At 42.5% G+C, this 12,294-nt stretch overlaps 1 protein-coding gene across 3 annotated transcripts in view; it reads left to right on the forward strand.

Moving 5' to 3' along the window:
- Positions 1–12,294, forward strand: part of WDFY4 (WDFY family member 4) — a 302,160-nt gene that overhangs the window by 48,019 nt on the left and 241,847 nt on the right. For all 3 annotated transcript variants that reach the window (XM_033209238.1, XM_033209235.1, XM_033209236.1), the window contains exons 10-12: positions 1,121–1,225; positions 3,135–3,325; positions 10,158–10,738. In XM_033209238.1, the coding sequence (XP_033065129.1) occupies positions 1,121–1,225; positions 3,135–3,325; positions 10,158–10,738 (877 nt within the window). The remainder of the gene's footprint in view (positions 1–1,120; positions 1,226–3,134; positions 3,326–10,157; positions 10,739–12,294) is intronic.

The following is a 12,294-nucleotide window of genomic DNA, read 5'->3' on the forward strand; positions in this document are numbered from 1 at the left end:
GTGGAGGCCAGGATGGACCCAGCTTCTCCCTGGGAGTGTTTGCAAATAGGATCAGGACTGTGGAGGATGAGCCCAAGGGATGGTTTGTGTGTCTGGGCCTCTGGGCCAAGCTCTGGACAATATTTTATGAGCTAGTTTCTATTGCTTAGTAACTTCCGTCCTTAAATCCTATCATGAATGAAGTTAATGTATTGCTTCCTCTGCTTTCCTTGGTGTTTAAATGAGAAGTCTCTGCACAGTTTTGTTGTTTGTTGGTTCTGTCTTATCTTAGCTGGTATTTCTTTTCAGCAGCCTAACACTGAATTTGCTTTTAAATCCAATTCCAGACCCATGACCATTCCTAGGAGAATTTGAACATTTTTTGTGAACTCATGCATTAGTCTTACTTTGTACTTTCCATTGTCAAATGTGTCTTCTTATTTCTTAGATACTCTGTCTCCTGGTTTATAAACCCTATTTTGATTGATTAATTGATTGATTCATTCATTCATTCATTCCCCAAATAAGTATTGAGCTTCCAATCTGTGTCAGGCACTTTTCTGGCATGGAGATTCAAGGTGAATAAAGAGATCTGGTTTTGCCCTCATGGGTCTACTGGAATCACCTCTTTACTCCAGTTTCTCTTAAGCTTCCGCATGGCTCAGGAATGAGTGGGCAGTCATCCCTCCCAAGGATGAATGGCAAACTGTAAAAGTGGCAAAAGGAAAATGAAGAAGGCAGGGCTCTGTGTATCATCTGGGGCAATGCTTCTCAAAGAGCAGTCCCTGGACCAGCCCCATCAGCATTGCTTGGGAACTTCTCAGAAATGCAAATTATAGAACCCCATCCAAGAACTACTACATCAGAAATTCTGATGGGGCTCTGGGTTTTAACAAAAACCCAGAAATTCTGATGGGGCTCTGGGTTTTAACAAAATAAGCTCTGCAGGGAATGCTGATGTGCTCAAGATGGAGAACTCTGCTGTAGGGGGTAATAGCCTTACCAATTGGGATACACATTCCCTTATGATGAAGGCATTATATTCACATCTCCTTAAGAGGGTAGAAAGCTGGAGTCAGAGATTTGGGGTCATACCACATGCACTTATTTTTCTGTTGTTGTTGCTTCTTCAATACGGCAGGAAACAAACTGTCCACTCCTGGTATTCAGGATCCAGAAAGAGAACTCACATGTGTGATGCTGAAGACTGTAGTCACACTTCTGAAAGGCTCGGTGAGGAATGCAGGTAAAGATGGTGCCAAGTTTGCCTCATCACTGCTTGGTAAAACATGAACTCTTTCCTGGTTATTTATGGCAGTGTTCACAGGTTATACTCAAGGAATAACCAATACACAGCGTTAGCTGTGGCTAATGCCCCTCTCCTGGCCGATGTTCAGTGATCATCAATAAGTTCGTAGATACTGTACCTCTGTTGACACTTTTTACCTCTAAGATTGCTAAATAAAGTTGGTGACAAAAAGACTATGCTCTATCTAGCATTTTCTAAATTTATGAGACCACAGAGCTGCCTGTCCTCTTTTCAAGTGAAATTTATTAGTGTCCTGCTGCACTGACTATAGATGATTTTTAATTTTTTTAGATCCAAAGAGTAAAATACGGGCAAAGAAAGCTAGCCGTTTGAAAGAAATGCAATTTGTTGTGCTCTCAGGCATGATGGACTTAGCAATTTAATCCATTCAAATTTATTTTAGTGTTCTAAGATCATTTGGCTTCTGGGTCTTAAAAATAATATGAGCATATATATATATATATATAATGACATAGACACACCAACATCCAACATCATATCAGTGGGTTTGGTGATTTAGGCATCTTTATCTGAGGTCTTCATAGAGTAACTATACCTAATGTAAAAAATTATTTCATTATGGCAGAGAGAGAGTCTTTAACATTTAGCCTGCAAAAGGTTCCCCGGAGGTGCTGGCTAAATGTGTATTCCTGGGCTCACATCCAGACCTTTAATTAATAGTCAGTCAAGGTGGAGTTCAGGAATCTACATTTTTTTTTTTTGAGATGAAGTTTCACTCTGTCACCAAGCTGAAGTGCAGTGGCATGATCTTAGCTCACTGTACCCTCCACCCTCTGGGTTCAAGCAATTCTCCTGCTTTAGCCTCCCGAGTAGCTGGGACTACAGGTGCATGCCGCCATGCCTGGCTAATTTATTATTATTATTATTATTTTGTATTTTAGTAGAGACGGGGCTTTACCATGTTGCCCAGGCTGGTCTCGAGCTCCTAAGCTCAGGCAATCTGCCCACCTCGCCTCCCAATGTGCTAGGATTACAGGCGTGAGCCACCGCGCCTGGCCAGGAATCTACTTTTAAACAGGCTTTCAAGGTGATTTCTATGTCAGAGGTACCTAGCCTGTAATTGGAAAAATCTTGTCTGCTCAAATCCCCATCAAACCATTTGAAGGATCCAGTTGCCTCCTAGTTTTTTTTTTTTTTTTTTTTTTTTCCACATGAATTACTCCAATATCAATCCTGGGGGAAAAAATGCTTGGAATTACTTTTTAAAAAAAATGTACCGCCAGTCAGATTTCTTTAATTTTCTCCCCAAGGAACTATCTAGAAATTAAATATGTTCTTAGCTTAAATTGTGGTTTGTTTTCTATATGAATTTTGGCAGAGAGAAGACAGAAATTGTCATTGGCCCTGGGGAGGAAATTATGAGGAAATCAAAGGAGAGGTAGATCTAGTTAAAGCTTTTATTACTTAGGTTTCTATTTTTTTTCTTTTTTTATCCCAAGAATTCATGACACTCTTATTAACTTTAGTCACCATGTCGTACAATAGACCGCTTAAACTTATTTCTCCTTTCTTGAATGTATCTCCTGTGGGGAGATGTTAGTCAATTTTTTTTTAAATAAGGTTCTCACTAGAGAAGAAAGCAGTTTTTTCTTTTTTCTTTTTTTTTTTTTTCCGTCAAATCCACAGTTCCACAGTTTCTTTTTTCTGCTTCTCACTTCAACGGTGGGTATGGATTACCAAAAAATTTACCAGTGAGCAAAAGAGAATCATAAAAAAATAGCAAAATGAACTTTGAAAATTATAAGAAAAAGCTTTTCTTTTGATTGAAACTGAAGTGGCAAGGTTCCCCCTGGCCCTAGCCCCATTCTGTCTGTCTGGTCCTTAGTTGTCCTGAAGGACCACGGCATGGTGCCCTTCATCAAGATCTTCCTGGACGAGGAGTGCTACCGGGAGGCCTCGCTCAGCATCTTGGAGCAGCTCTCAGCCATCAACGCTGAGGAGTACATGAGCATCATTGTGGGTGCTCTGTGCTCATCCACTCAAGGGGAGCTGCAGCTGAAACTGGATCTCCTGAAGGTGATTTCAAGTCCTCCTTTGAGATTGGTTTTCCTGTGGATATGGACCAAGTGATTCACATTTGCTTAGGCATTTGTATTCATGTAATTCAGTTTGCCACTGTATGTGATAGGCAGTACCCTGTATTAGGTAGTGTCAGTTGCTGTAACAAATAAATTCCACATCCTCAGTAGCCTGGTACATTTGAACTTTCTTTCCAACATACAGTCCAGTCAAATGATTGGTGGCTGCCATTCAGGAACTACCATCACCTGGGCATCTAACTTGGGCAGCAGACAAGGGAAGAGAGACCATGGGGAAATGCACAAGGCATTTTTATTCAGGCCTAGAACTGGCATGTGTTATTTTCTGTCCGATTTTCTTTAGGAAGAACTTTGGGCAGGACTCACCTGGATGCAAGGGATGCTAGGAAATGTTTTTCCTGGCTAGGCAGCTACTTCCCACAACACTGTAAACTATGGAATTGCAGCTCAAATCAGCAATGGCCAAGTAGCTGCCTTGTTGATTCGATCAGCATTTATTGAGCATCTAACCCATTACCAGGGCTGATGAAGAGTACCTGGGACTTATAGTCAATTATGATACAACCCTTGCCCTCTGGGAGCTCATAGCCTGGTGCTAATAAGCTCAACCTGAGTGCAGGTTGCTACGGGAACACAGAAGTAGGAGAGCCCAATGCTGCCTTACCTGGTTGAGGAAGGCTCACTGGGGAGAGAACCTGTGAGCTGTGAAAAAGAAGCAAAAGGCAGTCATAGGTGTAGAAACAGTGGACACAAAGGGACAAGTGAGGCAGGGTTATCATGTTTGGGCAACAGAGATGTAAGTGTATGTTTTTGTAATATTGTTAACATTCATCGAGTTATCTTAAAATAGTTAAATACATATAACAAATATCATTCTTGCCATCTGTTCTGTCTTACAACTTTCATAGTTTTGTTGCTGTTCCTTTTTTTATATTGCTTTTGTCTTTGAGTTTATGACTTTTAAAAGGATTACTTGAGTGATCCTCCCACTTCAGCCTCCCAGCTAACTAGAACTAAAGGCATGTGCCACCACGCTTGGCTAATTTTTGTATTCTTTGTACAGAGGGGGTCTTGTTATGTTATCTAGTCTGGTCTTCAACTTCTGACCTCAAGCAGTTCTCTCACCTCAGCCTCCCAAAGTGTTAGGATCGTAGGTGTGGGCCACTGTGCCTGGCCAACATGCCCATGTTTCATTAACATGACATATTTGATTGTTGGTGAGTTATTTTTGAAAGTGAAGTTGCTCTGATTTCCAAAATTAGGTCAATCATCAATCTAACTTACTTAAGCCTATCTCTATGCAAAACCTTTCTAACATTTAAAGAATGGTGTTTGGTTCATCATACTTAATTTTTCTGCACATTTGATGTTAGACATTGATGTGAGTTGTTCCAGTTATTATGTGGCCTAAGCCAGCAGTGATTGGTGTGGCCAAAGCATTGCATGGTCCATCCAAAACTGGTGTCATGACCATAATCATCATGCTTCACAGATGACAAGAGCTCAGACAGTGATTTAATTGCAGGGCCATAGAATCAGTGAAAGTGATTTGTATGAAACAAAAAAAGGAAAGTTAAATACCTTTTGAAAGACACTTGAATCCCATGATTACTTGAGGTAAGGAGATTGAGAGGGATGGGTGAAGCAGAGAGTAGGGTAAGGGAGAGATATATCAAAACTAAAGAAAATACTGGAGCTAGAAATTACCTCAGCTTCATGTGGTCCAATCTCTTAATGTTAAAGGCAGAGAGACATCCAGAGAGCTTCATTGACTAAATTAATATTGCACAACTGCTAAATGGTGAAGTTGAGTTTGAATCTAAGGCGAGCAACTGAAAACTGATAGATCATTCCACTTCACTGTGCTGTTTGGTACATTTTCCTTCATACGTCCATGTTCAGCTTGACTGGCATGTTCTGATAGGATAGGAACAGGGAAGGCATGTCTTAACCAGTCAGGACTGTGGTTTTCTATTGGGTGAATAATTGTTTCTGACAGTGCTGTATCGAAAGCCAAACAGATCCACAGAGAGGAAAGTTTTGCTTTTACTTTGCTTGGAAGGTAAAAGTATTTTTCTGTCCAATGTAGAAAAGAGTGATCTGCTTTGCTCATAGAAAGTTCCTTTTGTTTACTCTGCAGCCCAGAGTCATCATATTAGAGTGTCAGTCCTTGGGCAATAGGACTAAATTTCTAGAATTAGTAGTGTAAAGTCATTACGGTGTTTTACAGATTCAATATCATTTCAGAATCAGTTTTCAAGAGAGCACATAAGGGAATAACACTGGTGAGCTTATTTAACGAAATCATAGCCTACATTCAATGTGCTGTCTTCTCCCTGGGTGCCAAGTCACTACTGGGCAGTTGGAGGCCCCAGGAGCTGGCATTGTTTTCCAAGGGCTAGGGCTGTTACACTGCTGCTCTAGGGGGCAGTTGGGAGGACTGGTACCTCTTCCAGACTCGCCCACCACTGAGTCACATAAACAAGTGGTGAAGGCTTGCTGGAATCAGATGTGAGATCTACATTTGCTTCTAAATCATCATGGGAATCCCCTGAAACTTTGGAACGAAGATGTTAAGTGAATTGTTTCTCACTGGATCTCTCTCTTTAGAAGGTAAGAGCCAACTCTGCCCATAGGGACTGTTTCTACAAAGTGTGTCTGAGTAGGATGAGAGGGTGCCCCTTCTTGTAAAGGTTTCCCATCTCTAAAGTGCATTCACAGCATGCCATCACTCTGCATCCCTTCCCTGTGGCCTGTCTGCCAGCCACTCTGGAGAAGCAACTTCGGGCAGTTATTTCAAATACCAGTGGCACTTCCATACCAACACTGAAGCACATGTGACTTCACCGCCTAATTCTGGCAAATGATAACTGAGTTAAAGAATAATGTAAGCAAATGAATTTCCTCTCCTTGGCCGGTGGGACTGTGATTGGGTTATGTACAAATTCAGATTGATTTGCTAATATACATTTAGCTGTTCAACTCTGAGCTTAATTGCATTACCTCACCGGTCTTCCAGCATGACACATGGAAAATTATGAGGAATAACAAATAATAGAATGTGAAATAAATCCTGTTAGTCCTAACATAGTTAGCGCTTTGCAGCAGACATCCATTTTATAGATTCAAGCTGGAGGAATACTAACTCAGAGACGATGACATGGTAACTGAGTTAGGATGAGAAAATGTGCTTAACGCTGACCTTTCTTGAAATGTGTCAACCCCAGCCTGATTACTTTGACTTCAACTGATTAAATTTACTCCCTTCTGCAGACTGAAAACCCTATGTGATGCATTATCATGCAAAGTTGAATGACAGTAATGGAGACCCTCCTCCTAGACTCCCCATTCCTGACAAATCATTTCCCGAAGTAGTGAAGTATTTATTTTCCTTTATGATAGAAATGTTTCTCTTTAGTTGCTATGAAATTAAACCTTTGTAATTGGATTTTGGACTCTTTACTTTATGACTCTGCAAATATGAAATTAACCCCATCCCAAGAAATAATAGAGGGGTCTAAGTTCTAATGAGATTACCCCCATTTTAGATAATGACTCTGAATTTAATAAATCAAACAAAGCAACAATTAAGGACAGCCATTCCTTCCTCCTCTCCCTCCCAAGAGGAGGAAAAGAAAATAACCATCTAGGAATTATAGGTGACAAACCCGCTGAGAGACACAGATCATAATGAGGGCGATTATTGGGTTGCTTTGCTTTTTAAAATATCTGCTTCAACACTCTTTGAGTGATGGAGTTCTTTTGAGCAATATTTGGCATCAAATTGGACAATTAAATTGGGAGGGAGTTCCTTGGGGGGAAGAGGGGTTTATAGTGATCACCAGCACTCAGGCGATTGTCTGTAATCTGATCAGTTTTGTTTTTTAATGATTCTCCCTTCCCGATATTTGTTTTGTCATGTGTTATGTGACAAACAGAAGCGCTTATTCATTCCATTTGCCTTAAACAAAGGTCCTAGAGGTCTTAGAGCCATTGAAAGCACTCACATAAGTTTAATCTGTTTAACATTGTAGACCTTAAGATTTCCTGATGTCTTTGTGACTGACTGACTTTTCATGGCATGTGTCACGTGACCAGGCATAGGTCAGGTTCAGACTCGTGCTGTGCCATATTGCAGTGAACAGCCTTTGGTATGGTTTATCAGTTAGAAAGGAGGGACTGAAACCACCCACACATGTCAAGGTTGGAGTGAGTTTCCAACTCAACCATAAAAATAACATTTTATTGGAAGTGAGTTGTGCACACAAGGCAGGCACAGATGCAGCGCAGCTGCCTTAGCCTTTCCTGGCCCCAGGGCCTCCCGGGTGGGGCAGGGACAGGCAGCTGCTATGATTCTGTCTATACAGGGAAAGGCCTTGCCCAGCCTAAGCCAGGAGCTTTCACAAATGCACACTGAATATCACCATCCGGGAGGAACCCACTCCAACAATCCGCATGCTTCGCTTTGAGGGTGCGTCTACAAATGTTCAACTTTCCTGGGTTTTCAGCCAAATTCAGAAAGAATTAGGCCACATCCTCACTCGGGAGGAGAAAGCAGTATCATTGCCCCCGTCTTTCAGGTGGCCTGGGAAGTTAATTTCCCTGAAGTCTTTCCCACGATTCAGACTTGACCGTCCCCTTTAGTGGGTGGCCCTGATGCTAGGTTTCTTTCAAAGAGCAAAATGACAGTTCATTTCCCCACAGTGTCCCTCTGAGATGTGGTGGGGTATCATTGATCTAACCACTGTAAGTAGTGCATTTTCTATAACTGGGAAAAGATCAATTGACCTATATTGGTAAGGATGAATCTTTCTACCTCGCTTTATGTTATTTGTCCATTTTGAATATAATTATGGACTTTGGTCTTTCATAGATTCTCCTAGTAACTGCAATCTGTTTTGTTTTTTAAATTTCTGGAAATGTCATAGATGGGGCCCTGGAAGCCCTTTACGCAGATCCTTGGCTGCTGCTTTTCTTCATCTTTGAAAGAATCCTCATGTGTGCACTAAGAGAGTTCAGGCTCCTCTTGTGTTCTCTGACCCAGAATGTGAGACTGACTACTCACCCAGCAGCTCAGGTTTCCTGTAGTGGAATATAATATTAGAGAACAAAATCCAAGTGGTCAAAACACATTCAACTGTTTCAAATAAATACCACTGTTAGGTTAGGGTGCTAGCATTTAAGAGATGCAGCTGGATACTCAGGAAACTGAGGCAGGAGAATAGCTTGAACTGGGGAGGCATTGAGCCGAGATCTCACCACGGCACTCCAGCCTGGGCAACAGAGCAAGACTCCATCTCAAAAAACAAAAAACAAAACAAAACAAAAAAGATGGAGCTCCCAAAGTGCATGACTTCATGTTTGATAGTGACCTATAACTTTACTAAGTTTCTATTAACTAAAACGAATTTAAATATCTAGTCCCTTCCCACCTGTTTTTCTGAGCTACCAGTTTTCTCTTTTTCACTAACTTCCATGTGTCACATTACAGACTGTCGCCTAAACCAGGCATTTAAGTCACAGCATCACCCCTCCCCCAAATAGGGAGTTTCTCTTTTATTTTTTCTCTTTGAACCTTGTCTCAGGCCTCCTGAAACTGCACCTTCTCAGACAATCCCCTTGCCTGTCACACTAGAGCATTAAATATCTGAAAAGATAAAATAATTCACACCTCTCTTTGCAGTTTACTAACGAACCCTCAAGGTTGTCCACTCTCTAGGAAACACACACCAAATGCCTGAATTTTAGATGGAGTCCAGTGCAATTTATCTGATCAATAAATATGTACCAAAAATAACAGGCTTTTAACACTTATTTAAAATCTTCCATGTGTTTTTCACATTTCGATGAAGCACAGTATGAGAACTGCTTAAATGTAGCCCCCACCTCCCTCTCTCTCTTCCTCCTTCCTTCCTTCCAATAGCATATATTGATTACCTAGAGTGTATACCATGCACTGGGCTCAAGTAAGTAAGTGCTCAAGAAAGATTTGATTTTAGAAGGAAATAAAAGTTTGGCTGGCCAGCAAAACTCACAGTGATCTGGAGGGTGGTGGATTCCATGATGTATCCTATCAGTGACCTAACTGCTTTCTGCACACTTGGCCTATGCTATGTGTTATACCTACGCATTTCATTCAGTTGTAGGTTTCTCTTGTCTTTCTGACACACTCTTTTCACACCACATTTTAAGTTGATTCATTTTACTGTTTCCCCTCATCTAATATAACAGATGAAGCCGTGCTTGCACAGAGAGGGAGATAAGGAATAACAAGCTGCTTCTATAAGGATTTCATTGTGTGTCACCTGTACAGTGTAAGAGATGGTTCATCCCACTCATTTAGCAAATTGTCATTAAGTGTGTGCTATGTTCCACAGTAGTAAGGAAGCCAGATATGGTTCCCATCTCGTGGAGCTTTAGTCTGGTGGAGAGCTGAGATGATTTTCAAGTAGCTGCAGTAGAGTAAGACGAGAATTTTGATCAGGGAATGAGAGGGGGATGTGTGAGCACTCGATCTGGGATGAGTATGAACTACAGGACAGAAGCTTTCTGGAAGGATATGCATTCAAGTCAAAATACAGGACAGTTAAATCAACCCTATAGATTCGTGTAGTAGGCACACATGGAAAACCTGAACCATAAGAGGAACAATATGGAGATCCCAATGTTTCAGAATCATCCTTCCTGTAGCTTGTTGGTCTGAAGGCGTTGAGGGAAGAGCTAGTGGGATGCTCTGGCAGGCATGTGTGTGGGCTCAGGGTTAATCTACCTCCTGGAGTGCACTCATTTTGATTTGCTTGGTGTTTCAGTCTCTGCTCCGGATCCTGGAGACCCCCAAGGGCCGTGCTGCCTTCAGAGTCTCCAGCGGGTTCAACGGGCTGCTGTCTCTGCTCTCTGACCTGGAAGGCTCCCTCCAGGAGCCCCCGCTGCAGGCATGGGGAGCAGTGTCCCCCAGACAGACCCTGGAGCTGGTTTTGTACACTCTTTGTGCTGTGTCCGCAGCGCTGCACTGGGACCCTGTCAACGACGACTTCTTCAGGAGGAATGGGCTCTTTGAGAAGCTGGCTGAGGACCTCTGCCTGCTGGGCTGTTTTGGAGCCCTGGAGGAAGAGGGCGCCCTGCTGCGCTCTTGGGAGGACACAAAGTCCAGGCCATTTGCGGATTTGCTGGGCACTGCCTTTTCCTCCCGCGGCTCACTCCCACCCCGGATACAGAGCTGCCTCCAGATCCTTGGCTTTCTGGACAGCATGGCCAGCGGCACCCTCCACTTGCGTGGGGACCTGAAGGAGTCCCTGAGGGCCAAGCAGGGGCCAGTTGTGGATGCTCAGAAGGGAGAAGCTGGCAGTGACCCCCAGCGCAACTTCAAGCAGTGGCCAGACCTGGAGGAGAGGTAGCTTCTTCTGCCAGTGTGTCATCAGTGCGTCTCTGTCTCCCATTCTCACTCTAATGTCTTGCTCATGTGTAGTTGGTAGGAAGGCTCAGCTACAGAATGAGTGTGCAGAAATGTCAAGTGACCTCCACTTCCTCAAATCAAGTTATCTCTGACTCTACACTCTTCTACCTTGGGAGCTGACAGAAAATTCAATCTGAGTCAGTACTGGGTTGGAGGATGCTGTCGAGTCACATAAGAACCAGGGAGGGCAGGACCCTGCTGATACACTCAACTTCTCCTTTGGGATCTTTACTGTCCTAGGGAGCCCTGGTGCCTGGGCCTGGCATCCCTGGGTATGCCAGGCAGCCTTGGTCTTCTCAGGTTTTATCTCCTCCCCAGGGCGCTGCCAGGGGTGGGGTGAGATCCTTTGATCTGCAGGACACAAACCACAGTGTCCACCCCAATTATGGAACTCTTTCTGTTCTTTCTTGCTGCTTCTACACCCCCTAACAAAGACAATTGCTCTCCTTACTTTCTCAGGCCAAACACCTCAATGGGTTCAGACTTTAGTAAACAACTTTTTCCTCTCATGTCTGTAATAGGGAATTCCACTAAAGCAAGGGAGCACAAAGAACCATCCCTACCCTACCCCTCTTGGGGTGGGAAGGAAAATGAAAGAACACAACAGCAACAGTTGGTGTCTTTTTCCATTCCTCTAAAGCATAAATGACAGAACACCCATTACTACTGCAGTAAGTTATCCTTCTGAAAGACACTGCATTTTTATCCAGAGTGCTCCATTTGCCAGACTTCAGTGTTGGGGATAGTAGAGAAGGATGCATGTTAAATCTCCACACACTGAGATAATTATGATTTTGGGGGGTTAATCTGGCTAATTAATTGGTTTCCTAATCTTGCATTCCTGCACAAACCAATTCATTCATAATCTGTGTATTGCTGAATTTCATGTACTAATGTTTAAAAAGGATGTTTGCACTGATGTTCAGGAGTTTGGCCTTTCATACTCCTTTCCTGGCTATTTTTCTTGTCAAATTTATGCCAGCATCATAGCATGAGTTGGACAGTGCTTCTCTTCTATGCTGTAGAAGAGTTTATGTAGGGATTATTTCCGTTCCCTAGCTAATGTGACAGAACTTGCCACTAAATCCTGTGAGCCCGGTTTTTTCTTGTGAGAAAATTTATTCTCATGAGAATGCACTTCTATTTGTTCTTGAATTATTCTTGGTTTGTTATTTTGCAAGCTGATTTTCCCATTTCATCCAAGTTTCCATTTGTGGGCATCCAGCTGCTCACGATGGCTCCCTCATGCTCTTCTGAGCAGCCCTTGTGAGTTCTGTGACTCATTTCTAACACTATTTATCTGCATCTTCCTTGCTTTTTCTGCTTCAGCACTATTCACACATGTTTACTTTTCAGTGTGTCCTATGAACCAACTTTCGACTTTTTTTGTTTCTCCTACTTTTTTTTGGTTATCATTTCCTTCTACCTTTGGGCTTATTCTGATGTTCTTTTGCTTAACTTGGATGTCTGTTTCCTTCTTCTTTTACATATAA

Source organism: Trachypithecus francoisi, unplaced genomic scaffold (genome assembly GCF_009764315.1).
Source record: "Trachypithecus francoisi isolate TF-2019V2 unplaced genomic scaffold, Tfra_2.0 Lachesis_group9, whole genome shotgun sequence".
In the NCBI taxonomy this organism is placed as follows: domain Eukaryota; kingdom Metazoa; phylum Chordata; class Mammalia; order Primates; family Cercopithecidae; genus Trachypithecus; species Trachypithecus francoisi.